Genomic DNA, 27,951 nt, shown 5'->3' with positions numbered 1-27,951 from the left:
AGCACTTTGAATAGCCCTGTTGTATAGAATGTTCTGTACAAATAAAGCTCTCACCTTACCGGACAGACTGTGAAGCTTCACTGATAACTGTAGTGCAATGTCCCAGCAGCAGATGGCAGCACAGATCCTCTGAGCAGGTTGTATCTCGGGGTTGATCTGATGCACATCAAAACAGATAAACAATGGGCTGTTGTTGAGAATTGTTACTCGACAATATGAATGGCAGTGCGTGCAATTGATGATAACATGATTTTCATGAGGAAAAGGCGATGTGATTCATTTTTCCGCCTGTAGGATGACAGCGCGGCAGCGGTGCGTTGGGATATTGCGCTGGAGCGTCTTTTATTGGACTTCCCAGCCCTGAATTGTACAGTCAGTAACGATACATTACTCCAGAAACGCGCACATATCTGCATCTAAACAGCAGTTTTTCACTTTCTTATATCTTAACTAATTCAAAAAAGACAATTCTCTATTTGATTTTTCATGCATTGAGCTGATAGTTGTTTTTTTCTGGGGGAATTTGTTGGAGATAATGGAGCACTGAGGAGAACCTGTGTGGACCCTGGTCTGGAGAGAATAGATGCGCCGCTTGCAGCGCGCTGAACATGCTGAGGACGAGTCATGGTGGTGGACTACAGCTGGACTGACCACAGTGGCACATGGTAACTGATGTGTCTTCCCCTCTGAACAGCACCACAGCCCTCCACCGCCCCTCTCATTTATGTGTTTTGTGTTTACAGTCAGCCAGCCTCCTTTTTTTTAGAATAACGCAAATCTCCAAATTGACCTTCTTTTTCCAAAATGGATTTCGATCAGATCCTTTCTGCCATCGGAGGATTCGGCAAATATCAGAAAATCTTGTACGTATGGATCTGTCTGCCCCAGATCTTCCTCGCCTTCCACATGATGGTGAGCATCTTCACTGGATCCTCGCCGCGCCATTACTGCCGGGACAGCTCTAGCTCAGTGGCCGGGAATCACTCCTTCTTCCCGGGTACGATCAGCCTGAACTTCAGCATCTCTCATTCCTCCTGCTCCTTCTTCGATGTCCCGCTGCAGGGAAACCGGACCGAGCGCGTACTGTGTGCCCATGGATGGGTGTACAGCAAAGAGACTTTCCAGAGTACAACGGTCACTGAGGTACTGAGGGGTGCTGGTGTGCACGTGATCTGTTTAATCAGAAATTACAAGTGTGAAACTACAATTATTCCCATGCTAATGTGCGCACCTGCATGGAAACAGGTAGAATCAGTTATTTCACTGCACTGTAAAATCTAACGAGTTGATCTTACTTAAAATAATCCTGGAAACATATTGCCTTGAAAAAGTGAAGTAAATATAACAATTAATCTTAATTTATGTTTACTTTGTATCTAATTGTTAATTGAACTTAAAAGTTAGCTGTATTTACAAGGTACAAGGTAGACTTGAGTGAGCCTCAATCAGATCTCATCCAGTTTATTCTCCTACAAGTGGACATTAGCCAGAAGAAGGCTTTGGAGAGGAACAGCTTTCGGTCCAAGTCGAGTCGGCCTCACCCTGATGCTGACCCTGATTTTGTGAAGTTGTTGCAACTTAAAAGTGACAAGTTTGATAAAATGAATCTTAAACCGTCTTCTCAATGCCTTGTTTTTGACTCTGCCAGTGGGACCTGGTGTGTGACAGAGCTGGACTCAACAGTCTCGGATCATCTATCTACATGCTTGGCCTGTTGGTGGGATCTGTGCTGTTTGGAGCCATGGCTGACAGGTAGGCTCAGCTGCTCTCTCTGAACCTGAAGGTCTGTGGTCTCTGACCGCAGACTGTCTACAAAGACGGACAATGCACCCCCACTTAACTCCACCATGCTTAAGTGAAGCTAAAATATTCTGGATACAGCTGCTGAAATCTTGCACTGGTGAAGTCATTCAGAGCCGGAGTGGGGAAGTTCCAAAACTGATATAGATTTTTTTAGGTGGCTCAAATGTGTTTTGTTGCTGACATCTCTGCAGCAGCATATTGCTTAGCTTGAGTGTCAGATTGCAGCGTGCTTCTCCAAACTGTGGGCGAGCTGATTGACATCTACTGCATGTGATATTTTGTCTCTGGATAAGTACCATATACAACCCAAACTCAGAAAATCGGAACTATCCCTTAAAAGTGTTGGCAGAATGTAGCAGTTTCCACACACTAACCCTGCCGTGTATATATCTTAGTTTCACCCTGTTACAGTACACTCATTCATGCACGTACAGACTCATGTCCCCTCCTCTCCCTGTGCAAGGTACGGCCGGCGACTCGTCCTGCTGTTGTCCATCGCACTGCAGACTGTGTTCGGAGTGGCAGTGGCTTTTGCTCCTAACTTCCCCATCTATGTGATTCTGCGCTTCATAGTTGGCACCACCATATCCGGAGTCATCATCAACGCCTTCGTCCTCGGTACTAACCACACGCAGATACTCATCAGAGCCTTTCCACTCTGTCCTTAAAGATCCACACCACCTCCTCAGTTTAGCCTTCTCCTCTCTCCTGTCCTCTCCTTTCCTCTCCTCACCTCCTCTTGTTTACTTACCTCTCCTCCTGTTTCCTCTCCTCTCCATCTCTCCACTCCTCTCACCTCCTCTTCCCTTGTGTCCTATCCTCTCCTCCTGTTTATTCTCTTCTCCCCTTGTTTCCTCTCCTCTCCCCCACTTACGTTTACTTTCCTCTCCTCTCACCTCGTCTCCTCCTGTTTCCTCTCCTCTCACCTCGTCTCCTCCTGTTTCCTCTCCTCTCACTTCCTCTCCTTCTGTTTCCTCTCCTCTCACCTCCTCTTCCCTCTTTTTCCCTCTCTTCTCCCCTTGTTTCCTCCTCTCTCCTCCTGTTTCCTCCTCTGCTTTTCCCTTGTGTACTCTCCTCTCCTCTCCTCTCCTCTCCTCTCCTCCCAAGGCACTGAGTGGACATGCACCAAGAGGCGCATGTTAGCCGGTATCTTCACAGACTATGCATTTGGTTTGGGCTACATGCTACTAGCAGGCGTAGCCTACTTGATCCGTGACTGGAGGAAGTTGCAGCTAGCTATCTCTGCCCCGGGTTTCCTGCTCATCTTCTACATCTGGTGAGAAATCCAACATCTGAACATAAGATCCACTGCATATTCATATATCTTTCTGTCACAAGAGTACATGATGTCCTCTTTGTGGTTCTCATGGTGGTCCTCCACTGCCCTAATCTCTGGCCCTGCCTCTCGCCTCCTCCCCCTGTCTGCCCTCTTTATCTCCTGCCAGGGTGCTCCCTCAGTCTGCCAGGTGGTTGTTGGCTAATGACAGGAGGGAGGAAGCCATTGCATTACTCCGCAAGGCAGCACTTGTTAATGGCCGGGTCTTACCTCCTGCTGTACAAGTGTGTTTCTTTACATTTGACTCACACTACACTTTCATGCTAACTACGCCATTGTGATGTATTTTTTTCCTGCTCCATGCAGTACAAAATGTTGACGACTAAACGTTTTACTAAAAGATAAAGATGATGTCAAGTCAATTTTATTTATAGAGCCCATTATCACAAAACATGGTTTGCCTCAGAGGGCTTTACAGTGTATGACATCCCTCTGCCCTTAGAAGCTCACATCACCCAAGGAAAAACTCCCGAAAAAGAACCCTTGTAACTTGGGGGGGGGGGCTCAGGGAGAGCGGCAGAGGATGATGAGGGATCCCCAAACGTGCAATAGATGTCATAAATAACAAATGAAATACAATTGTGGCAAAAAGGAAAGAGAAAGGGGGAGAGGGGGGGGACAGAGGCACAGCAATAGTGGATGTCATATGACAATAACAATAGGTGTGAAATGCACTCTATGATGATATTGTGGGTGTTGATAAGAGCCTCATTCATATATTGATAGGGAGGTGTCCAAAGGCATTATCACGGCATCGGCGCAACCAGGACCAAGACCACGATCAGGGCGAGCTGGGGGTACAGTATCAGTGCAGCCACAGCACGAGCACAACCAAAGGCAGAGTCACAGCACCAGCACAGATATCACCACGATCAGGCACAGCCAGGGTTGCGGCCAGGATCCAGGAAAGCTAGGAAACAAGGGAGCAGGAATGCTCCGGAGAGGCAACGTGTTTAGCGTAGTGCAGTTCAACAGACCCAAGGTGGTGAGCAGTAAAAAGGATAAGCACTCAATGAGGATCCTAGAGTCACTGATCAGCAATTACAACCTAAATATGAATGCCAGAGAGCAGTAATAGAAAAGAAAGACAGAGAGAGGAAGCAGAGCCAGAGTGGCAGGTCTGAATGGACTCAAAACCACCCCCGCCGGATTGGGCCGAAAGCTCTGCCACCTCTCCCTCCTCCCCGTCACTCGTACAGGGATTTCAACTGAGCACAAGAAACTTGTGCTCCAGGAATATACACACTAACAAAACTAGGGTCACTAAACTGCTATTATGGCTTAAATAGAAAGGTCAGAGAGCAGTGTTAGTCCCCACTGCTCTCTGACCCCTATAGAAAGTCCCCCGGCAGGTTAAACCTATGTCAGCCTAACTATGGGCTGGTCCGGGCAACCTGAGCCAGCCCTAATTATAAACTTTATCAAAGAGGAAGGTCTTAAGTCTACCCTTAAAAGTGGAAACGGTGCCTGCCTCCTTAACCGAAACTGGAAGATGGTTCCATAGGAGAGGAGCATGGTAGCTGAAGGCTCTGGTTCCTATCCTACATTTGGAAACTTTGGGAACCACAAGTAATCCTTTTCAGAGCGCAGTGATCTTGAGGGTTGGTAAGGAACTATGAGCTGTGGCAGATTGGATGGAGCCTAACCACTCAGAGTTTTGTAAGTAAGGAGGAGGATTTTAAATTCAATTCTGGATTTTACAGGAAGCCAGTGCAACAAAGCTAAAACAGGAGAACGTTGGAGAGACCTAAGTGATTTGTTGGGGCAACCAAATAATAGGGAATTACAGTAATCCAGCCTAGAGGTGACAAATGCATGTACTAATTTTTCAGCATCTGTCTGGGATAGGATATATCTAATTTTTGCGCTGTTATGCAAGTGAAAGAAAGCAGTCCTTGAAGTTTGTTTTATATGGGAGGCAAAAGATAAATCTTGATGTGAACAAATTGGGAACGATCTGATAAGTAAGATTTAAACCAGGTTAGTGCTGTTCCTTTAAGGCCAATTAACTGTTCCAGTCTGTGCAGTAAGATTTGATGGTCGATGGTGTCAAATGCGGCACTGAAATCAAAAAGGATTAAAACAGAGACCAGACCTGAATCAGAAGCAATCAATAAGTCGTTATTAATTTTTACTAGTGTCGTCTCTGTACTATGATGAAGTCTAAAGCATGACTGAAAGTCCTCGAATAAACTATTATCTTGGAGAAAATCACAGAGTTGATGAGTAACTATTTTCTCAAGGATTTTAGAAATAAAAGGGAGATTAGATATTGGTCTATAGTTAGCTAAAATCTCAGGATCGAGAGTGGGCTTCTTTAAAAGAGGTTTAATGACAGCTACTTTAAAGGACTGTGGTACATAGCCCATTAATAAAGACGCATTGATTATATCTAATAAAGAGTTGTCTAATAATGGTAAAGCTTCTTTAAGTAGCCTAGTTGGGATGGGGTCTAGCAGGCATGTTGATGGCTTAGTTGCAGAAATCAAAGTACAGAGTCGGCAAAGGTCAGTGGGGGAAAAACGGTCCAAATAAATTCCAGGTCTTGCTGCCATATCCAAGCTACCTGAGTCTGAGGTCAGGTCAGTTAAGGGCAAGAGGTGATGGATTCTATCTCGAATAGTTATAATTTTATCATTAAAGAAAATCATAAAGTCATCACTGCTTAGGGCCGAAGGAATACAGGCTCTATGGAGCTGAGACTCTGAGTCAGCCTGGCTACAGTGTTGAAAAGAAACCTGGGATTGTTTTTATTTTCCTCATTTAATGATGAGTAATAGTTCGCTCTGGCATGGCGGAGGGCCTTCTTATACATTTTAAGACTATCCAACCAGACTAAACGGGACTCTCCGAGGTTGGTTGAACGCCAATTTCTTTCAAATTTTCGCGTTGTAACTCTATATTGTTATTACAAACCCTAAAAAGACCAGAACATATAACCCCAATTCCAAAAAAGTTGTGATGTTGTATAAAATGTAAATAAAAACTGAATACAACGATTTGTAAATCTGTTTTTACCCATGTTCAGCTGAACAGAGTACAAAGACAAGATATTCGATGTATATCTGAGATATATAGATATTTATGTATATATTTTAAGTATACACTCATTCTGAATTTGATGTCTGTAAAAAGGTTCCAGAAAAGTTAGGACAGGGGGAAAAAAATATTGGAAAAGTTGTAGAATGCTCCAAAAACACCTGTTTGGAACCTTCCACAGGTAAACAGATTGTTAACAGTTTAAATGGGGGGGGGGGGTGTCCATGGCATCATGGGTGACTTCATATCTGTGAATGCAAGATGAATGCTGAGAGGTATATATGGTCTTTGACGAAACGTATGCTTCCATCCAGACAACTTTTTTTTTAGGGTGTGGCTTCGTAGTAAGAAAGTGCAGCTACTAGACATGACTCCCAATCAACATGTATGGAGCATTATGAAATGCAAACACACCAAAGAACTCTCCAGACTGCTGAGTAACTGAAGTTGTATACCAAGCATAACAGTCAATTTCATACAGAATAGTCAAAAATTTCACTTGACAGCATCACCATTTAGTGTCCTCAGTTCCCAAATACTTACTTAGTGTCCTGGTTAGCAGTGACGCCTCACAGCAAGAGGCTCCCTGGTTCAAATCAAGGTTGGGGCAAAGTTCAGACCTTGGGGTGCCCTTCTGTGCAGAGTTTGCATATTCTCCCCATGTTCCACAGTTCAAAGACATGCATGTCAGGTTAAGTGGTGACTCTTAATTGCCGCAGGTGTGCATGTTAGTGTGACTGGTTGTCTGTCTATATGTGCCCTGCAATAGTCTGGCGACCTGTCCAGGGTGTACCCCACCTCTCGCCCAATAACAGCTGGGATAGGCTCCAACCCCCTATTGCTTTGTCTGTATTAAACTGAAAATAGGTCTAAAAGGATTTACAAATCATTGCATTCTTTTTTTATTTGCATTTCAGACAGTCCTTTTTTGGAAGTGGGGTTGTACAAGGTGTAAGTCCATGTCTCAATACTTTCCATCTTCCCTGAGTCCATGAAATTCTTACTATTAACTGTGCCTGTTAGATGAGAGGATTGGTGCCCCTCTGTCTGGCCAACTGGCATCTTTTCATTGGATTTGATAAAAATAATGTTGAACATTACCGGCCTTGTCTTTTAAAGGTTTTGCTTTACGTGTGTCCAGGTGAAGAAGTGTCGGATTTTGGCTGAAGAGAAGCGAAGTTATTCAGCAGTGGATCTCGTACGAACGCCTCAGATGAGGAAGAGGGCTATCATCTTATTCTACATCTGGTAAATTGAGTTAGTGTGTGTGTGTGTGTGTGTGTGTGTGTATGTGTGTGTGTGTGCATGCAATTTGGATGTATATCTTTTTTATTTTCATTAAATACAAATCCAATTCCATATTCCATTGTCTTCTATTTGTCCTCCTACGCACCACAGGTTTGTCAATGTGCTGGTGTATTACGGCCTCTCTCTGGGTGTGTCTAGGTTAGGGACTAACCTTTACTTGACCCAGTTTGTGTTCGGGGTGGTTGAGATCCCGGCTCGGTCTCTTGTCTTGCTTGTCCTGCCCTTCAGTCGCCGACTCTCCCAAAGCGGATTTCTGGCTGTTGGAGGGCTGGCCTGTCTGCTCATGCTGGCTGTCCCTGCAGGTAGGACAGACACTGTGTGTTGTTTTCTGACAGGAACCTTTAATAACTCATGTCCCTGCTCTCTGTCCATAGATCATCCCAGTGTTCTGACTGCTCTTGCCATGGTAGGGAAGTTTGGGATAACAGCGTCCTTTGCTGTAATCTATGTGTACACTGCTGAGATATTCCCCACTGTGCTTCGGTAAGACATATTTGTCTGTACAGTTTTAATAACTTTTCTCATACACACATAATCCCAAAGTGATTTTTGTGCCTCCGCACTGGTAACAGCCATAGCCAGAGGCCAGAGGCATATGTTTTAGGGTTGTCTGTCTATCTCATTCTCGAAAATGCCACATCTCAGGAACACCTTGAAGAAATTTCTTCAGATTTGGCACAAACATCCACTCAACAATGAACTGATAAGATTTGGTGCTTTAAGGTCAAGCTAACTGTGACCTCTTCTATCTTATTCTCTATATTATAGACTAGATTTGGTGGTCAAAGGTCAAGGTCACTAGGACCTCCTCTGTCACATTCTTGTGAATGCAATGCCTCAAAAAGTACTTGAGGGAATTTTGACAAATTTGGCAGAAACATCCACTTTGAATAAACTGATTCGAACTTAATGGTAGACAGTCAAAAGTTAAGGTCACTACGACAAAGGGATGCCATATGCTGTAAAGCCTTCTAAGGCAAACCATGTTTTGTAATAATGGGCTTTATAAATAAAATTGACCTGACTTGACTTGACCTCACAAAACATGCTTTTGGCCATAACTCAAGAATTGAGCAAATTATGACACAATTTCACTAATAGGATAAGATGATGACATGATGATATCATATATTCGAGAAGTCAAAGGCCAACTTAACTGTGACATCATAATGTTCTGTAAAAACAGAATTTTGGCCATTACTCAACATCATAAGCCATGAACAAAAGGTAGGTCAGATAGGTCAAAGATTGGTCAGATACTGAATTGGTGAAACGTCTCTAGAAGTGAAGAAAATACACTGGCACAACTTTTTTCTCATCTTGTGTACCCCCAGGCAAACAGGAATAGGTGTATCCTGTATGTTTGCAAGGATGGGCGGTGTGTTAGCTCCCATTATAAACATGCTTCACAACCAAAGCCCCTCTACCCCTCTGCTCATCTTCGGTACCTCCCCCCTGCTTGGTGCTGTCCTGGCCCTGGCACTGCCCGAAACGGCCGACAGACCTCTGCCTGACACGGTGGAGGACACAGAGAGCTGGGACATGAGGTACTATTGTGTGAATATTGGTCACTATGCAGTTAATGTGTCCTTGCTGTTAACCCTGAACAGGATCTCACTGCCCTGTTTGCTCATATGTGAAGACCCAAACCTCTGCAAACAGCTCAGTGTGTTCTTTGTGTTTTGTCTTGTGCAGGTCGCCTACCGGCAAGGAGAGCCCCGAGATGTCTGAGGATGTGAGTCAATCAGCCAGCAGCACAGAGGAGCAGGAACTACAATGTCTAGCAAACCAAGCCTAAGTGTGTGTATGAGGCTGCACACATTCACATATTATACAGCCTCAACTTTGTTACCTGCAGATACAGGCCTTAACATAACATCCTCTATGCATTATGTCCCTTAGGATCTGATTAAGAGCACTATGCAAACACAAACTAACATGCAAGTGTACAAACATGCGCGCACACACACACACACACACACACACACACACACACACAAAGCAGTCATTAAGATGTGCTGACTGTTTCGTCAGATGCAGGGAACAGTCGTCCTTTACAATCTTGTGCATTTCTCAAACGTTTATATCTTTATGGGGTCGACAGATTATCAGCCTGGCTGATTATTGGGGCTGATATTTGGCATTTTGCAATTTATCTGCATTGGCAGTTTTATTTTAATGATCACTCATACAATTAATTAATCAAAAAGTTTAAAGAAAGTGTCAATATGGGAGGAACTTTTACTTTGTAAAACCACAAGCTATTTTTAATAAATCATTTTAATTTAAAATTTCACTTGACTTAAAGGGTAGCATTTTGATTAAACATTTGCTAAAGTTCAAAAAGGATAGTTATAAGCACTTCGCGAAGGTGCAAGGCTTTCAAAAAACAACTTTCATGAGGAAAAAGGTGTTACCTTTTTTCCCTTGAAACATTTGCTAAAGGCATTTAAACAAAGTTTTGTGTTGGAGGTTGATATATTCAAAACTTTAAATTTTGAGAAAAAGATTTTCATTTTTATTGGTCTCATTAAATTCTGATAATAGGTATCGGCCCTTAAAAACCAATACTGGGGGCACCTGGTGGCTCAGTGGACACACACACACACACACACACACACACACACACACACACACACACACACACACACACACACACACACACACACACACACACACTCAAACTGTCCTGTCCATTAAAGGCAATAAGTCGATAAATAATCTTAAAAAAAAAAAAAAAAAAACTCCCAGTTAACCCAGGCTGGTGCATAATAGACCCCATGTCTGTAGAAAATGAGGTGTCGATGCTGACGGCCAGCTTGAGGGCCTGTGCGTTTCCTGATGTCACATTGGTGTGGCTCTGGATCTGTGCAGTGAGCTGGGAGACGTTCACATGAGGCACAACATTTAACACTGAACCCTGTAGTGGAGCAGGACTGGAGACCATTCTGGTTTCATCTGTCAAATGCATCTTCTCATGTGTGAAAGAAGGGACGGCAACTGATCTGGTAATATTCACAGGGGCAAATTGTACTGGTAGGAACATTTCTTAGGTGGCGTTAATCAGGGTTCAGACACACTTTTACCTATAAATATCCAAAAATGGGGAGGCATGTCAAATATTTTTTAAGCACTGAGGAAGGACTTCAATGTTCAATATTTTAGCTTTAGGGGAGGGGCATACAATTTTAATTGGATGGAATTTGTTTTTATTTACTGCTATTCCTGCAAATCTGGAAGGCATGTGTTCTTTAGAATATTTGGCAATTTTTATTGAAAGAATTTTGACTTTTTTTTCTTCTTTTTTTTAAAGAAAGCCTGACTTCCAAACCCACAGCAAAGGCATGTTTTCATTAAAAATGACCAGAAATAAGAATTTCAAATTTCGGATTCTCATTGAACACCTCATGCTTTATTATATAGGTTTTCCATGGCTTTTCAAAATTTTGAGAGTAAATTTAGTTCTTCAAAACTTCCTCAGGCCTGTAAATTACTATTTGCAGATTCCACAACTTTTCCATTTTCTTCTAATCATACAAACTTTAAATAGTACATATATAAATCTACGGTCATCAACTCAGAAATCAAATTTCTGACTCTGTGCTTACGTGAAAGATTAAAAGACAAGGAGATATTCGCAGACTGCTGCTTCCTCTCTAATGCAGGACATGTAGTCCTGTTGAGCCGATACTGTTAAAACTTCATATTTTTCAGGACTAATATATTTCTTACATTTTGTGCATGTAATAAAACCACTCTCTATACTAGAGAGTATAGAGTCTATAATAATCTTGTACAAAAGTTTACCATGTCTGTGGACTGTTTGTGGAATACCTTTGTTAAATCTTAATGCTGTAATGAACAAGTAACTGCCTCATTCTCTACCTTCTTATTCTCAAGCTGAGAGGGGAAACGGCTTTTTGAGTGAGATTGCATGCCTTATGTAGCATTTTGTCATACTAATTTAACTCTTTTAGTTTTTTTATAGAAACCATGGGATGTGATTGTGATCAGCATGTGAAGAGATTGATTTCAGCATTGTGTATCATTTCTTTATTATACTTACTATATATGTAAACTGACTTGCTATGACTTGAATCTGTGCATTTTTCCCATTTAAGGGCTGTTATTGTGTACATTGATGTGTAATACATAAAAAAAACTCAAGGCATGGATCATACACTCAGGTCATACAATGTTATTTAGGCAAAAGATGTTATTTTTAAAGCAAAGATATTTGAGGCCAGTATGATTTCAATGCATAAAATCTAACGCATTATTCCTTTGCATGACTTCTGAAAGCATGTCAGTATGTTACATCAACCAGCGATGTCACTGAAGCCAGCAAATAGAAAACTTCACCATTTTTTATTTTTGATTTGAATGCAACAAATTAAAAAGTGCAAGAACAAGTGAAAAAAAAGTCACAAAATGATCTTTGTACAACTGAAATGAAGGCATTGCAGCTTTGTGCCGCCGGCAATAAACTTGTCAAAACCACGTTTGGAAAAAGTGGCTTTGCTCTGTGTGTGAGTTGTGCAGCATCTTAATTCACAGTTAATGTGTTATTATCACCAAGCAGCTCAGCTCACCTCAACACATCCAGCATTAGGTGTCACTCACCCTCAGGCACTCACATAGTGGCACTAACATAGTTACACATAGAGGAAACGGGCAAAGCTATGCCAGAGTGACATATGTGGCATCGGTGGTGACGCCACAGTTGTTATCCTTCATAGACATGAGGATGTAGCCGTCATTGCCCCAGTATGTGGACCAGGAGTTCTTTATCAGCCAGTACGGTTCCCCGTTCAGGGTGCCGTAACCCACTGCGAGCACAGCGTGGTCCAAATCATCTGTGGTGTTACCTGGAAACACAAGCACCATACTTCCATAATCACCAACCAGTTCACCCCAAATTAGTATCAATTTAGTATAAGTCACTTCCTCCTCACCTGGTTAAACTTTCTCCTTTATCATTTAAAAAAAAATCAGAGAAACATATCCCTCTATAAGAGCATTGTATGAACTAGTTATGTAAATGTATTAATCATATTCATGCTGCATTTGTATATTTATCAATCTTTTCTATGTTTGTGTATATTTGCTAACAATTGGTGCAAATTGAGCCCTCTCAATAAACAATCTTATAATTGTTTTTGATCAGGGTTAGGAGATATATAGTAATTGATACATTCCCTTTTTACACTGCCTATACTCCAGACTGTAATAAGTGCAAAAATAGTTTAACCTGGACTTTAAAATCAGTTAAAATATGCTACTTTATTTACTTTATGCTACTAATATGCTGCTTTATCTTTGCATCTCTTGTCTGCACTTTTGGTATTTTTAATGGTGAATTTTTTAGTTCTTAATTTTACCTTTTATATCTTATCTCTTACTCTTTCATGGCAACTCTGCAATCCTTTACCATGTTTTTTTTATTGCTCTTTAAAGCACTTTGAATTGACCTGTTGTATGAAATGTGCTATATAAATAAAGCTGCCTTGCCTTAATATTTTCTTAGGGAACCCCACTTGTCAAGCCCTTTTGAGGGATTTCTGGGTTTCCCCTGCATTTCTCCTTTTCGTAAAAATATATATAATGTTTTTAATATTAAATCAAACCCAGTTACAGAGCGAGGAAGACCATTGTGAAAAGTGTGCCCACCAGAGAGAGGGAAACTCACCACAGGCCGGTTCATAATAGACCCCATGGCTGTAGAAAACAAATGAACGATGTGAGGCGTCGATACTGACTGCCGCAGGGCCGTTTTTAAAGAGCGCCATCTTGAGGGCCTCTGCGTTTCCTGATGTCACGTTGGTGTAGCTCTGGATCTGTGCAGTGAGCTGGGAGGCGTTCACATGGCAAAATCCATTCTGTTCAGAGACGGAGGCACAACATTTAACACTGAACCCTGTAGTGGAGCAGAACTGGAAACCATTCTGGACTTACTAGGGCTGTCAAAGTTAACTTGACACGACCAAGGTTATTTGCATTTACTGTTGATGTGAGTCGAGTTACCAGTGGAGTATGTCGAGTCTCAAATACCACTTACTGGCCAATCAAACAGCTAATGCAGAGGGCCCTCCTCCTCAACAACTCTTTCGTGACTTTGAGGCAAATTTTAAAGACCAAACACTGAAATGACCATCGATAGTCCTTATTATACTACTTTTTCACTAAAGTAGTAAAGTGGTTCGCTACTTTTTCATTGTTATATCACGGCTTTTTTCAACATACATTATTTTTAAAAAAAATGAATTCAGACCATGATTAGAAACCAACACTGAAATATAACTTAGGGACTGTTTCTTGTTTATGGGGTGTGGGTGGTGTAAAAAGGAGGAGGTGTGTCAAATACATTTTCTAAGCACTGGGGAGGGACTGAAGGAAATGTTGTTTAGAAGCATGTTTGTTTTTTGTTCTTGTTTAAATTTGGCGTTTTTTTTCTTCAAGAATTTTTGCCTTTTCCCCCTCTACACACCAGTCAGGTTTCTCTTACAGTTTATACCCATGTCTGTGAAAACATGCTTCAACCACATCTTTCCCCCCGCAGCACAGATGACATAAAAACCACCTAAAAACTGACTGTACAGGTTATTCTGCATCAACAGTTACAGGCTTCACATATTGGAAACATCTCACCATTCCCATATAGGCTCCGTAAGTTTCTGTTGTGGCGATGCCTCTGTGTTTCATGATCCACTCGTATGCTCTCCACTCCTCCCCTCCGTCACAGCCGTTATTGCCGAAACCCCAGGAACAGTCCACCAGCATCTGCTGAGACAGGACCTGCAGGGAGCCCGTCTGACAGAGAGCAGCAAAGCTTCAGCACACTTCACACACAGTAGTAACATGTCATACTCTGCATCAATCCCACTCTCTGCAGAACAAAACAAAAAAGCACCAAAAACAAAGAGATGGTTTGAGAACAAACAGTAAGATTTATAATTAATATTTTAACAGAGTTAAATTTCAAATGAACCCAATGGATCACTTGATAAATTATGGTGTTGCACCTGGTGGGGTCATGTAAGCACCTCCAAACCAACTCTTTCTTGCTTTCATCAGTGCAGAACACCCCGCTGCAGCACGCCACACACTACCCACTGCTCAGAAGCACACTTCTTTAAGACTGTGTATTTCAAAAACATATTTAGGGCGGCTGTTGAGCGGGTTGTCCACTAATCAGAGGGCCAGCAGTTTGATTCCCGGCTCCAACAGTCCACATGTCGAAAAACTCGGAAAAAAACACTGAACCCCCAAATCTCTCCTGATGGCTGTGCTATCTGTGTGTGAGTGTGTATGAACATTTAAAAAACTGAGAAGCATGTGGCACTTTGTATTGTAGCATCAATCACCTGTACTTTGATACTAGATGATACTTGCTTTTGTGTATTTTGTTTTAATGTCTTAAAATCTGTGTTGTGTTGATGCCTTATTTTGGATTACTGACGGCCATGTCTGCTAAACAAATTAACCCTTGGGTAGTAATAAAGAAACCTTAAACCTTGGACCTGTGACAAGTAGTGTCTTAGCACTATACATGTACACGTGCAGGTCCATCCATCCATCCATCCATTTTCATCTGCTTATACAGCTCCTCCTGGGGGGCCCTGAGGTGCTCCCAGGCCAGATGAGATATATAATCCCTCCAGTGTGTTCCAGATCTGCCCCAGGGCCTCCTACCAGTTGCCCGAAACACTTCTAAAGGGAGGCGTCCAGGAGGCATCCTGATCAGATGCCCAAATCCCCTCAACTGGCCCCTTTAGATGCAAAGCAGCAATGACGCTAATTTAAGCCCCCTCCAGATACCTGAGCTCCTCACCCTAACTCTAAGGCTGAGTCTAGACACCCTTTAGAGAAAATAAATTTTAGCTGCTTGCGTCTGCCACCTATTCTTTCAGTCACTACCCAAAGCTCATGACCATAGGCGAGGGTTAGGATGCAGATGGAACAGTGAATCGAAAGCTTTGCCTTCTGGCTAAACTCCCTCTTCACCACAACAACATCCCTGCAAATGTTTTACCAAACCGCCTGTCCATCTCACACTCCATTCCAGAGTTAACCAAGAGTATCAGTGTAACTTCTTTGCAGTTAGGAGGACAGTGGAGTAACAGCTGTAACTCTGGAAAACAAAATGCAGTGTATCCTGTGTTGTTGGTAGTTGCCAGACTCTGGGGAAAATGGAAAGCAATCCAGTTGTCTTTAAAACAGCAGCACCAACAAAAATACCTCTTGGACAGGTTGGACAGAAAATCTGACAAAGTTTTCCAATTTAAACATCTTCTGGCACAAGGATAGAGAAAAAGTCAAGACAGTGTGTCGGTGAAAGAGTCAGAGAATTTGGTCGGATCAGTGGTGCACTTTCAAATCCCATAATAATCCATCCAATGTTTGGATCGTGTTGCTCGGCAACAAGGTAAAAGGAATGCCTTGAAGCTTTTCCTTGCATGGGATGGAGGCAGGGCTGGACTGACAATTACTTTGTTTTATTTCTTCGCACACAGTCCCGTCTGTCTAATGTGAGTGAAAGTGGCACAATGAGTGGTCCTGTGGAGCCGCCCCTCCTCTGAAGGGAAGGACCGGTTTCCACTCACAGGGAAGCTCAATGGAGACAAAAGAGCTGCACGGCAAATAAACAGCATCTGATGCAGATTTTTGCACATAAAGGACCATCCTTAGTTAACTCTTACACAATAGTAATACTGTATTTCTCATTGATGATTTGTAACTTTTATTACTGAATTGGTGTTTGAATTTGTGTTATTCAGTTGAAATCTGTCACATTATTTGTACCTCACATCAAAACTGCCCTACTTTTTCACTTATAGACGTGTATTCGGTACATTATTTGTTTCTATTTAATATGATGTTTTTCTGCATAAATAACCCGTTCCCCTGCTGCTATACATATTATTATTTTAGTTATATCGTAACATGTCTTACATATTTTAAAAAGCAATGCAAATCTATCAAAACATGAACAGATGAACTGCTGAACTGAACATTTGTGGCTTCAGAGAGCATAGGAGAGTAGTCCCGTCAGCTAAAAACATTGGAATGTGGCCAGTGGCTGTGGTGCAAGCTTTCACCTTTAGAAAGAGAGCGCCCTCTACTGCTCCTGTGGTGGCAAAGCTCCAGCAGGAGCCGCAGATGGCCTGGTCCTTCACTGGGGTCACAGCACCTGCAAGAGCAGAGCTGAGGTAAGTAGAGTTATCCTCTTGTGGTTGTATGTTCCATTCAAGTTACTCAGTTTACATTCATGTCTGTGAAAACACAGCTGCTTCACACACATCTTCCCCACAGTGACACAGAAAATCTATACAATCAGCAGAGTTTCAAAGCCAAAGCCATCAAAGATCTGTGTCACTAATTCTGTATTAGAGTTGAGCCAAATATTAGACCAGGCCAGTTAACCAAATTTTTACCAGGCACCCCACATGATTCAGTAGTCAATCCTTAATGGAATGACACCGTGTCCCAACAAAAAACGAGTGTCTAACCATCAGGTGGCATTGTATAACACTGGAGTTTTTTGTCCACACTGGATTCATTAAATCTGCACCTCTGTTACTTCATGTAACTAAACATGCAGCTATCAGCTGTACTTTCGAGATCAGACTGGAGACAAAAACACTTAAAAGATGGGTGAGTGACTCACTTGTTATCTTCTTGCGTTTGTAACTTTATAAATCAGAAAACATGTTTTATATTGCGATATGAACTGAAAATTATGTACAATGTAACGGCAAATAACGTTAGCCAAGAAACAGTTTGTGTCAAATTTGCAAAAAGAAATTGACAAAAAAATATCCCCTGCGTGAGAATGGGACAGAAGGACAGACAGATGATTGGGAAATCTTCTTGACATGAGGGAATTTCTTCAAATTTGGTACAAACGTTCACTTGGACTACACGATGAATTGCTTAGATTTGGGTTTTCAAAAGGTCAAAGTATTTGAGACCTTGAGTCCAACTCATTCCTGTCAATGCAATATCTCAAGACCATCTTGAGGAAATTTTCTTTAAATTTGCCACAAACATCAACTTACTCAAAAACTTTTAGAATTTGGTGATTGAAGGTCAAAGGATTTGATGACATTTTATATCCAAAAAGTCAAAGGTCAAGTTTACGTTGACATCAAGATATTCTCCAACCACTGACATCAACAGCACAGAGGCATACAAACTAGGAGATCCTGGCAGGAAGATGCATCTTGGTTAACATTGTAGATTGTATATCCGTACCGTAAAGCCTCCAGTCAAGTGACTCAGGCACTTGTACTCCTTCATAAATCTCTGCGGGGAAGGGGAGCCCTTTGTTTGGGGTCTTTCCTCTTTTCCTTCCCCTCATGACAGCCAGCTCCGACATGGTGCGATCTGACAGAGAGTTGAGGGCAAGCGAGAAGGACAGCCCTGCTCTGTTCTTGGAGTGAATGTACCTACAGTAACACAGAAACATTCATCAGATATACAGTATATCAGAGCTGGACTCCTGTTATTCATGACTATGTGCTTTAAGAAAATATTTGTATTGCTGCAGTGTGACAACTTATCAATATTTCATGTTCCTCTCACCGGAGGTTATGAACAAAAGAATGCTGCCTTTTCTCATGCTCTCTTTCATCGCTGTACTGACGCTGGAACTTTTTCTTGAAATGCTCAAATATGCTCTGTGAGTGGCCTGATGCTGAGGTGTGGATGAGATCTTTCATTGGATTGGCCAGCATGTGGTGCTCTACTCCTGGACCAGGAAACCCCCCACAGCTCATCCCTACAGGGGAAAACACACAAAACAGAAAATACTTTGTTTTTCCTTTCCTACATTGCTTTTGTTATTGTTAGAACTATTATTATTATTGCTGATACTATTGTCTTCACCTGAAGGTGTGTAAATATGTTTGCATATATTTAAGTACATATATGTATATGTGTGTAGTATAATCAGAACATTACTGATACTTTTATTTTTACTATAACTATTTTTACTATCACTTGGGTTATTTAATTTTCCTCATTCTATATGGGTGTAAAGAGCTAATGGGAATGGTGTGTGGGTAGGTGGGTGTATGAGAGCCTTAACTGTATGTATGTATGTATGTATGTATGTATGTATGAATGACTGTTGTATTGTATTGTGTATTATTTATGTTGGACCCTCTTCTAAAAAGACATTGTTCATCTCAAGGGGCTATCCAGTAATTAAGTTTGTTAATGTCAAGAATCAAGTTGAAAACTATTTTGTGAATAAAGCTGACACGTGGAGAGAAAAACTGAAATGTGGAGGGTCTGGGTATGATGAGATAATTTGTAATTCAATTGCCATTTAAAAACCAAACAAACCAAAACACCACATGGATTACCATAAAAGTGAACCATAATGAAAGTATGGGATCTGTACAATGTTAGAAGATATTAAGGCTACACGAATAAATCCCACTACTTGCATGTTTACCGTTGCTATAGCAACAAGTGCAGCCTAATGTTAGTGTTAATTAGTTTATAAGATTGTTCTTTCGGGTTGGTTAATGTCATCTAAGCACTCGTACATGCTTTTAGCAGTGAAGTTATTGTGTTTATATTATATTTATATTTTATATTGTTGTTATTGTTGTATATAAATTATTGTGCTTTGTTACACTGCTTGAGTAAATGAGAGCTGTCAGTACTGTAGGCTGGTGGAAACAACCATCATATATGCTAATGTAATCTCTAAATAACATGGTCAGACCATAGTCAGTGTGTTCTGAGATTAATGCTGGCAGCTCTTCGGGTATTTCGGCTTACATTTTTCTAATTGTGACAGTGTAACTTGTGACAGCACAATGACTTAAGCTGGGCATACACAGTACAATTTTAGAAACGTTAACTCCAACTCATACTGTATAAGTGAATCATCTGTGACGTAAAGCCAAGGCTCAGCATTCATGTGCTCACACTGTACAGTCTGATTGTCAAGCCTCCACCTGAGAGCTCACACTGTACCTGTAAAAATGGACCGTCCTGGCTATTGACAACTGTCAATAAAGATTAGTTTGAAAATGTTGAGGCAGTTATTAGCAACAATGTTAACAAGGCAGAAGCGTACTGCCTTGATAATCTGTGCAGTCCTGTGTGGCAAAACCTCCAAGACAAAGAGGCATGGGCACATTTGGACTCTCAGATGGTTTGGAGGACATGGACAGTATGGCCTGTCCATTTTGCAGAGAGAACTCGAGGTAAACTAGCTACTTTTACTGTTAACTTGATAGTTAACCATATGCTAATGTTCCAGCCATAAATTGCACTTCCTATGTCATGACTACTTGTCGCTAACATTAGTTTTAATCAGGGGATGTCCAGCATTGTGTTGCCATGGTGTTTTTAGATGCTCTGTTTGTCACTTTGTGCAGGTCAAGTGAGAAAAAGGCACTGACACTGAGGAACTGAATCATGGCCTTGCTTAAAAAGTGCGAGAGCCTGCATTGGCCGACCAAAATGTCTGACATGTCAGAAAGTTATCTGACCGTCCGACGGCTGTTCAGGAGCAGATGATCGGTCCTAACCACCCCCTGAAAACTGCACGTCAAATGACGCCAAACGCAACTGAAATTCGGCCCAACTTCAAAATGAGTCGTGTGACTGAAAAATCAGGCCCAAAACAGGCTAACATCGTACAGTGTATACTTGGCTTTAGGTGCCGAGAGTCACCACAGTACTTCAGCAGCAGTAAACATTCAGGTAGCGGTCTGAGGGAAGGTAAACAGAGTGTGATCAAACTTAAAGCCTAGTGAACATGGATAAGATGGGCTTCACTGAAGACAGAATGAGAAACAACTATACTACATAAAAACACTCTTCTGCAGAGCACAAACCTTCAGGCAGCAAGAAGACTTTAGGATCCACATGAGTGCTGAACTCTTTGTAGTCCACCAAGTATTTGTCATAATGTGAGCCCAGCAGCGTGTTGTATCCCATCATCTCATAGTGGAGGGGTGTGGCAGGCTCGTCCTTGGCATCAACACCTCTCTCTGAGTGGGTCACCCACAGTGTGTACGTGTTCTTCTTGTAGCCCACAGTGGTCACATTTTGCCAGACTTCACACAGGGAACCTCCATAGTACTCCATCCTCAGGAACTGTGGGGGAGGGTTGACATTAAGCACCCAGACAGAAACTGTGAGAGCATTTTGCCGACATTGAACACATTTGTTGCTTAGTATCACAACAAGCGTGCACTGGTGCAGAGCATGGAGACTACAGCAAACAGACAATCAACTTCTATGTCACTCGTTAAGACTGCAGAGGAAATCAGACTGTCTCAATGTCAGGGAGTGTTACACGAGGTTCTGTGACAGCTGAAATGCAAATCCACCACTGGAATAACCACCACGCTGTTGTACGCCTCCCTGCACCAATCGTGCTGCACTTACATTTTACATCCATGACCTCTGATGAGAGATCTATTTAGGATCCTAAGCACTGCCAGCAGGAAAGCCATGATTTATGATACGACTGGTCGCACTGATGGAACATAATTTTGTATAATATTTGAGATTATATGTTAATATATATAATATGTCTGGGAGAGAACAGGGTGGGGCGGCTGTGTCTGGATTGTGGATCATGGTTGCACGACGCCAACTACTACTGCCATTATTATTAGTCATGCCTCCACTATCATTATGCACATGACTGTTATCGCCACATACATAAACTACAATATTTATTAATATTTATGTCTATTACTATTGTTTCATGTTATGTTATTGTTACCATTATTGTTGCTCTCCTTCCTTTTCTCTCTGTCATCTAGTGTAATTTTATTGTTCTTTACAACATCTATTGCATGTCTGTCCGTCCTGGAAGAGGGATCCCTCCTCAGTCACTCTGAGCCTCTCGGCCTACAAATACATGACAAACATTATATCATAGTCCTGCAGAACTCTGGCAGGAAGCTCAGGATCTGAATAATTAATATCTCCATGTGCACCTGATTAAAATGAAGGCTGTGCCCTTTTTTTCTTAACTGTTGCCATGGTGAATTGTAGTATCAGAGCTCCATCGATGATGGCTTTTTTCATTCACAGTGCACGAGCTTAACTCAGAGTGACCTTACTCAGAGTTGACTGAACAAACTCTGATCAGCTGTTCTGGAACTGAAAACTATGAGTTTTACATCTCAGAGTTCATCAGATCACAGCTCAGGGTTAGATTAGTTTGTTAAACCTTTAACACCTATATCGACATCAATTTTCTTCACTGGCATTTTAACTCTGAAAAAAGTGAAAATTGATTTGATTTCTTTCAAAAACATTAAAAAAAAAAATTAATGAGCATCTTGGCAAGTAGAGTCCCACAAGGGGGTTGTACAAAAAAACCCTATATTTATAATTCTCTTAAACATATGTTTAAAATAAGGTTATTTAAAAAAGAACAAAAATATTAATTTTAGCTCTTTGAGTTTATTTTATGAGGGATTCTTTTCCTTGTTTTTCTTAGCTCATTTTCAGGTTATACACAAACACATACATATATATATATATATATATATATATATATATATATATATATATATACATACATACACATACATACATACATACATACATATATATATATATATATATATATACATACATACATATATATACACACACACACACATATACATATATATATATATATATATATATATATATATATATATATATATATATATATATATATATATATATATATACATATATATATATATATATATTTTTTTTTTTTACTAATTTCTAGCTTTTTGTGCTATTTCTTGTCAAGTTTCTTGTCACCCTCCCATGGTTTAGTAAGAAATCAAGACAATTTGCTCAGATATCAAAGACTGACAGTCTTCAAGATTGCTTATGGTAATAAGACAGATAAGAAATCACTCTAATAACTGCACTTTGGTGTTTGCTGTATTGCTCAGGGTGTTTTGCTCTCACAGACCTGGAAGCCCTGCACATCAGGCAGCGACGCCTGTGCTGTGACCGCTTCATCCTTTGTTCCATTGGCCTGGAAACACTTCATCACATTCAGCTCCTTCTCTGTGGTCTCAGGAGTGATTTTATAGGCAACGCCCCACTGCTGCTCCATCCCCAGCTGGAAGGTGGACACCTGGCCTGTTGATCATCAATGGAGTCAGTTTAGGACATTTTCCAAACCAGACCCTGTGCTCCTTTGCCTGCCTACTCACAGAGGGTTCGACACATTGACTTCTAACCCAAACCAACATGCAGGGAGAGGAATGCTGACTTACTGATCACATGCAACGCTGTCTTATGCTCATCATGGAAGATGCTCCATATAAAAATAGTGCAACTTTCCTTACAAAAATAAACTACTTAAACTAAGACATAGACTTAAAGGGAAACACCACCTAAATGAATAATACCAATATGTAATTTCTATGGTCGAGGAAAGTTCAGTCAATATCTGTGAACATGAGCTCCTCTCTCCAGAAACCTACTTCAATCACATATAAAGTCTGGAGCTGCTCCATAGACAACATCCAACAACATCTTAAATGTTATATTGTATTTAGGATCAAATAAACACTTCTCCAGTCTATCAAAAAGTGTGTGTTCAGTTTATTTTTAAGTGTAGACTGTGAAATTGTTAAAGTTGAGACAGCACCTGCTCCTGCTGCAGAGAGGGACGTTTGTCAGAAAACTCGCTGCTGTATTTACACCCCAAACCTTCATGAAGGGTGCTTCAAACAGCTTTCACAGCTCACTACAAGCGGACTTACACTCATCACTGCGCTTGCCTCCCTTAGTGATTAGAGATAGGGACTGTTTGTTAGTCATGGGGGTGGGGAGGGTGCTGCAAAACGGGTCAGGCATTAAAAAAAAAATATTAGCACTGAAGAGCAAGCTGTGTTTTTAATTTTGGCTTAGGTGAGGGGCATACAACTTGAAAAGATAGCAGTTGATACTTATTTTAAACAAAAAAAAGACAACAACAACATGAAACCACAGATGGAGGCAGCGGTAGAGCAGCAGTTCTGCTGTTCAGTGGAGTAAAGTGACTTTTTCTTTCAGGAGAGTCTGGTGTTTTTGATAGAATGGCTTCAAATCCTTGTCAGTAAGGCTGTGTTTTGCAGTGGCTTGAAACTGATTAATGAATGCAGAGCTTGCTCAGCACAGTTTGACTAGATGGACTTGATGCAGCATTTTTCTACCACAAAGTTATTGTAAATAAACAGTTTTGATTGTGATTCCATCTATACTGTAAAAGTAACGTTGCAAATAACTGAAAGAGGACCTATCTCCACCTTCCATGGTGGAGTCAGACATATTTCCGTCAAAAAAATGGATTCTCCCCTACTGCTTTTACACTTGTACAATTAAATGGCCTTGCCGAGCAATGACCATTGCTTGACTAAAATGTGCATGGAAACATACTGACTCTGTGATGCAGTTTTTTCAAGGATCCAGTTCAGGAAGTGCCCTAACTCTCCTGTGATTTAAGGTACAAGTGAGCTGAAAGCAACAGAAAGACAGGATGTATAAAAATAAAATATTTAAAAGGGACCAGAAATACATAATTCTGCTGTTGTGACAAGTTTCTTATCCATTTGATATTATGACTTCCACTTACCACTGTCACTGAGAAACTTCAATTCTGACATTTGACTTCTTCAGGATGAAAAAAATACAAGAGACAACGCTTATAAAAACGATCCTCAACAAAAGAGAGGGAGAAGTATAGGCTCAAAGTCATATGAGAGTGTAAGATGAGCCAACAGAAAAAAAATTGCTCACTCATTCTGTTTCCACTTCTTTGTTAATGCACTGAGTGCTTCATGTTCTGCTCTGCTCTGCTCACACAGAGTCTGACACAACATGTTCTCAGTTTCACATCACTAATCCAGCCGAGCAGTAAAAAACACACACTCAGCCACGGGTCAGGAGCTTTCTTACCATGGTAGTAGTCTATTCGGCTGGACTTTGCTGCTAGATCAAACCAGGCCTCAAATGGCTCCTTGATCTCAGCATAGGGCAGAGAGATCACTCCTGCAAGGGAGATGTGAAACAGTTTTGTAATGAGGCTAAACTCTAAGGGGGCGATGTGTAAACTAATGTTGAACAGCTTACCTTTGACATGATAGCTGTCTCCAAAGTTTGGAGGGGAAGGGACTGCTTTCCCCTCTGCAGCTGAAAACAAACAAGAAGTGTTACAATAAAAACTACATTTTCAGTGGTGTCATTGTACATATCCATGTACTTTTCTGAAACAAACAGGAATGTTAGTTGGAATCAGGCTGAAGGTGCTTGAGCACCTGCCCCTTTGCCTCTCCATGCTCAAAATGCCCTTCTATCAAGCCATTAAAAAGAATTTGTTTTGTTTTTTGTTTTAAAATTCTTATTTAGTGCTGTGCAGTGAATAATAATTAATCATAGCCACATGTCGTCCATATGTGCCCATTTGTTTTACAAATTTTGCCGGTTTTAATACTCCTGAAGAAAAGCAGCCCTTTTATCTTACCCTCTCATCCCCTCTGCTCCCCACTCCTGCTGGCTTAGAATGACCTGTGATGTCTAAGTCATATCATTTAAAAAAATAAATAAAAAAGAAAATACATTCAAATAAATAAGTAAAAAACCACAGACAAAAGTATGACAAAAAGATGAATGATAAAAAAAAATTGATCTCAAAATTGATCTTATCCAAATAATAATAGCAATACCTTCTTTTTTTTTTAAAGATGAATACATATAACTCTAATTGTCATCTAAAAAATTATCTTGGTGTGGGTGCTTCGAGCTGCAAAACAGGATGATGAAAGACACAAATCTTCTCACATTTGATATACAGGTAAAATTACACTATACTGCACATTACATGAAATCCAGTTATAAGCTTAAGTTATTCTGCTGTATTTTTTTAAATTAAGAAAAAGAAAGCACCAAAATCAAAGAATATATATTTATTTATTTTTATTAATTTCTTAATTAATTTATTTACAGGGGGCACAAACAAGCAAAACTATTGAAATTGTAAAGACACTTATTTTTGTTTTTTTTTTTGCCATTATTAACAGGACAGCTTAAGCATGAAACGGGGGGGGGGGGGCGCAAATCAGCAAAGGCCCACGGCCAGAATCGACACAGCCTCTGTATATTGCAGAAATGAATAATGGGGGGCGCCCAGTAGCTCAGTTGGTAAAGCGGGTGCCCCCCAATAGTCATTTCTACAATACTGTCACAACAATGAGGGAATTTGATGAAAAAAAAGTTAAAAAATATTTCGATTCTGTCTTCCACTTCTAGCATTAATGAAGTGCTTTTGAGGATATTTAGACATCAAGACATAATATATAGAGATGTAGCCTTAAAATATTGCAATTTTCAGCCCATATTGCCCAGCAGTAATTTGAACTATCAATACCAAATTCTTAAAATGTTATATGAAACTTTTAAGTGATTGCTGTTGAGGATGACCCTGACTATGCCCAAGTATCATGCGATTTCTCACAAAGGGAATGTCAGCTCAAATGACTACACAGTCATACTTTTATTATGTTTATTTTTCATGATCTCCCTCCATGATAGAATGTGATGCAGTTTGTTTTATGGTTCCCTATCAAATTTTGTTGAATAAAGGTGGCTATAATTCAGCAAGTTATTCTGTAAATTAAATTAAAGTTGTAAAATCCGAGAGCCCCTTTTAAAATGAAAGCACCTGGCCCTGTAAAGGTCCCTGCACGGCCCTGGTTGGAATACTGATAGCTGTCTTTGGACATGTGCTCTGGCTGTGTGTCCTTATCACTTACAAAGCAAGTCAAAGCAAATATTAGCCAGAAAAATTTGGTACTTCAGTCAATGTTGAATTCTTTCGGTTTTAACAATAAACTGACGTCTTTTAAGGGTCAGTTTTTGGGGAAATTTTACGACTCAGCAACTCACCCGAGTTCCACATTTGTTCAAACATATTAGCTTTCAGGCTTTTATACTGGCACTGAACGCCTAAAGTAAATCTGTAGACAAATAACCCATAGTTTCATCAAAGTGTAGCATGGTGTGTTGCAAATATGCCGAATCTAAGACGACTTCATGCGGTGTCATCTGCTATCATGAAGCATGTTTTCAGATCCACACAGCCGTCCTGATAAGTAGGTCTACTCTAAATTGAAAAATTGTTTGCCTTAAGTTTGGTTTGACACCTTGTGTGTTTATCAGCACTCAACGGAGACGGAACCAGACACTTTTTCGGTATTTGAATTTATTTATGATAATAGTATTGATATGTATCTGTCACTGCTGTAGTGAAGTGCTTAATTCTGAAATTATTTTTTTGCAACGTAAGCGATTAGTTATAAAAAGCATCCACAACACTAACCGCTAGCTTCTTTCATAGCATGTATCTTAGCTAACGCTAGCTAACTGCAAACACAAAGTGGCGCATTAAATACAGTCTCTTACCCATGACAGTCCACAGAAGAACCGCTGCGAGGAACCAACGCATTGTTCGAGCAGAAGACAAGAGACAAGGCAGTCAGACTAAGTTAAAACTAAAACACATGACTCTGCAATCTACTGCTGCCCAAAACACTTATTAAATAACTAGCCGCAAAAACGGACATTGTCTCTAAACCAATCACAGTGTGGTGCGGAGGAGTGTCCTCCAATGAGAGACGAGAGGCGGGATTTATTTGTGAATCATGTGATTTGTGTCATATGACTAAATAACCTTTAGGGAGAAGCTTGTACTGTGCAAACTATGGATGTATTGGTGCCAACAGCTGCCAGAGTATGATACTTGTGTGTGAGAGGAAATGTGTCTCCTGTTGTTGACTGATGAGAGGGTCATCCATCCATCCATCCATCCATCCATTTTCGTCCGCTTATCCGAGGCTGGGTCGCGGAGGCAACAGGTTAAACAACAGGTTAAGGACAAATTAATTTGGCCAAAATGTTTCCTATCACATAAAACGTGCCCTTTTTTCTCCAGTGAGGAGAAAATAAAGTGGGAAATATCTAGCGTTTCTAGCCATTTGTCTTGGCAATTTTGTGCTTTTCCCTCTACATGTGAGCTTCCACTGCTTGGCTTCCCATAATGGCGAGTTTAAGAGGAGGAAATAATACAATTATTAAAAAAAAAAAAAAAAAAAGATGTTAGTTACTAAATATTTTGAGATTATGCAACATCAGAAAAAAAAACCTTTTCATAAAATACTACTTCCCACATCTGAGCATTTTTAAGACTTCTAAAAAATGTGTATGTAAGTCAACTTAGTAAAAAAAATTAAGGCATTATTTTTAGATTAATAAATTCAATGCGTTTTAGGACTTTAAAGATCTGGGGGAACCCTGGGTGTAACTAACAGAAAGAGAGCTCCGCACCCTTAGGTCACCTTTAGTCCGGCTGCCTGAACTAATCGCGGCCACTGTAGACAACTCTTTGATCCAAGTCATTCTTTGTCTGCAGGATACAGCACGACAAAGTA

The 27,951-nt window shown here is 40.7% G+C and overlaps 2 protein-coding genes across 3 annotated transcripts; one reads left to right on the top strand and one right to left on the bottom strand.

Moving 5' to 3' along the window:
- Positions 1–131: 131 nt before the first annotated feature.
- On the top strand, positions 132–11,695 carry LOC121958263 (solute carrier family 22 member 6-B). 2 transcript variants are annotated; one of them, XM_042507149.2, is made up of 10 exons: positions 132–1,143; positions 1,649–1,752; positions 2,267–2,421; positions 2,911–3,079; positions 3,249–3,363; positions 7,320–7,426; positions 7,577–7,788; positions 7,861–7,969; positions 8,821–9,033; positions 9,182–11,695. In XM_042507149.2, the coding sequence occupies exons 1-10, from the start codon at positions 805–807 to the stop codon at positions 9,282–9,284; spliced, it is 1,626 nt and encodes a 541-aa protein (XP_042363083.1). In that variant the 5' UTR covers positions 132–804; the 3' UTR covers positions 9,285–11,695. The 2 variants fall into 2 exon arrangements, with proteins under 2 accessions (XP_042363083.1, XP_087946257.1); XM_088090131.1 differs by having other exon boundaries at positions 7,577–7,969.
- Positions 11,696–11,835: 140 nt separating this feature from the next.
- On the bottom strand, positions 11,836–27,086 carry LOC121957848 (digestive cysteine proteinase 1). Its single transcript, XM_042506636.2, has 11 exons — positions 26,927–27,086; positions 24,599–24,658; positions 24,425–24,517; positions 22,449–22,621; positions 20,347–20,608; positions 18,071–18,266; positions 17,741–17,934; positions 16,585–16,676; positions 14,135–14,296; positions 13,176–13,365; positions 11,836–12,354 (listed from the first exon to the last, which is right to left on the bottom strand). The coding sequence occupies exons 1-11, from the start codon at positions 26,967–26,969 to the stop codon at positions 12,167–12,169; spliced, it is 1,653 nt and encodes a 550-aa protein (XP_042362570.1). The 5' UTR covers positions 26,970–27,086; the 3' UTR covers positions 11,836–12,166.
- Between the last annotated feature and the right edge of the window lie 865 nt (positions 27,087–27,951).

This window comes from Plectropomus leopardus, chromosome 17, assembly GCF_026936395.1.
Source record: "Plectropomus leopardus strain MGB_pleo_1.0 chromosome 17, ASM2693639v1, whole genome shotgun sequence".
NCBI classification, from domain to species: domain Eukaryota; kingdom Metazoa; phylum Chordata; class Actinopteri; order Perciformes; family Serranidae; genus Plectropomus; species Plectropomus leopardus.
This window is presented reverse-complemented; position numbering and strand designations above follow the sequence as displayed.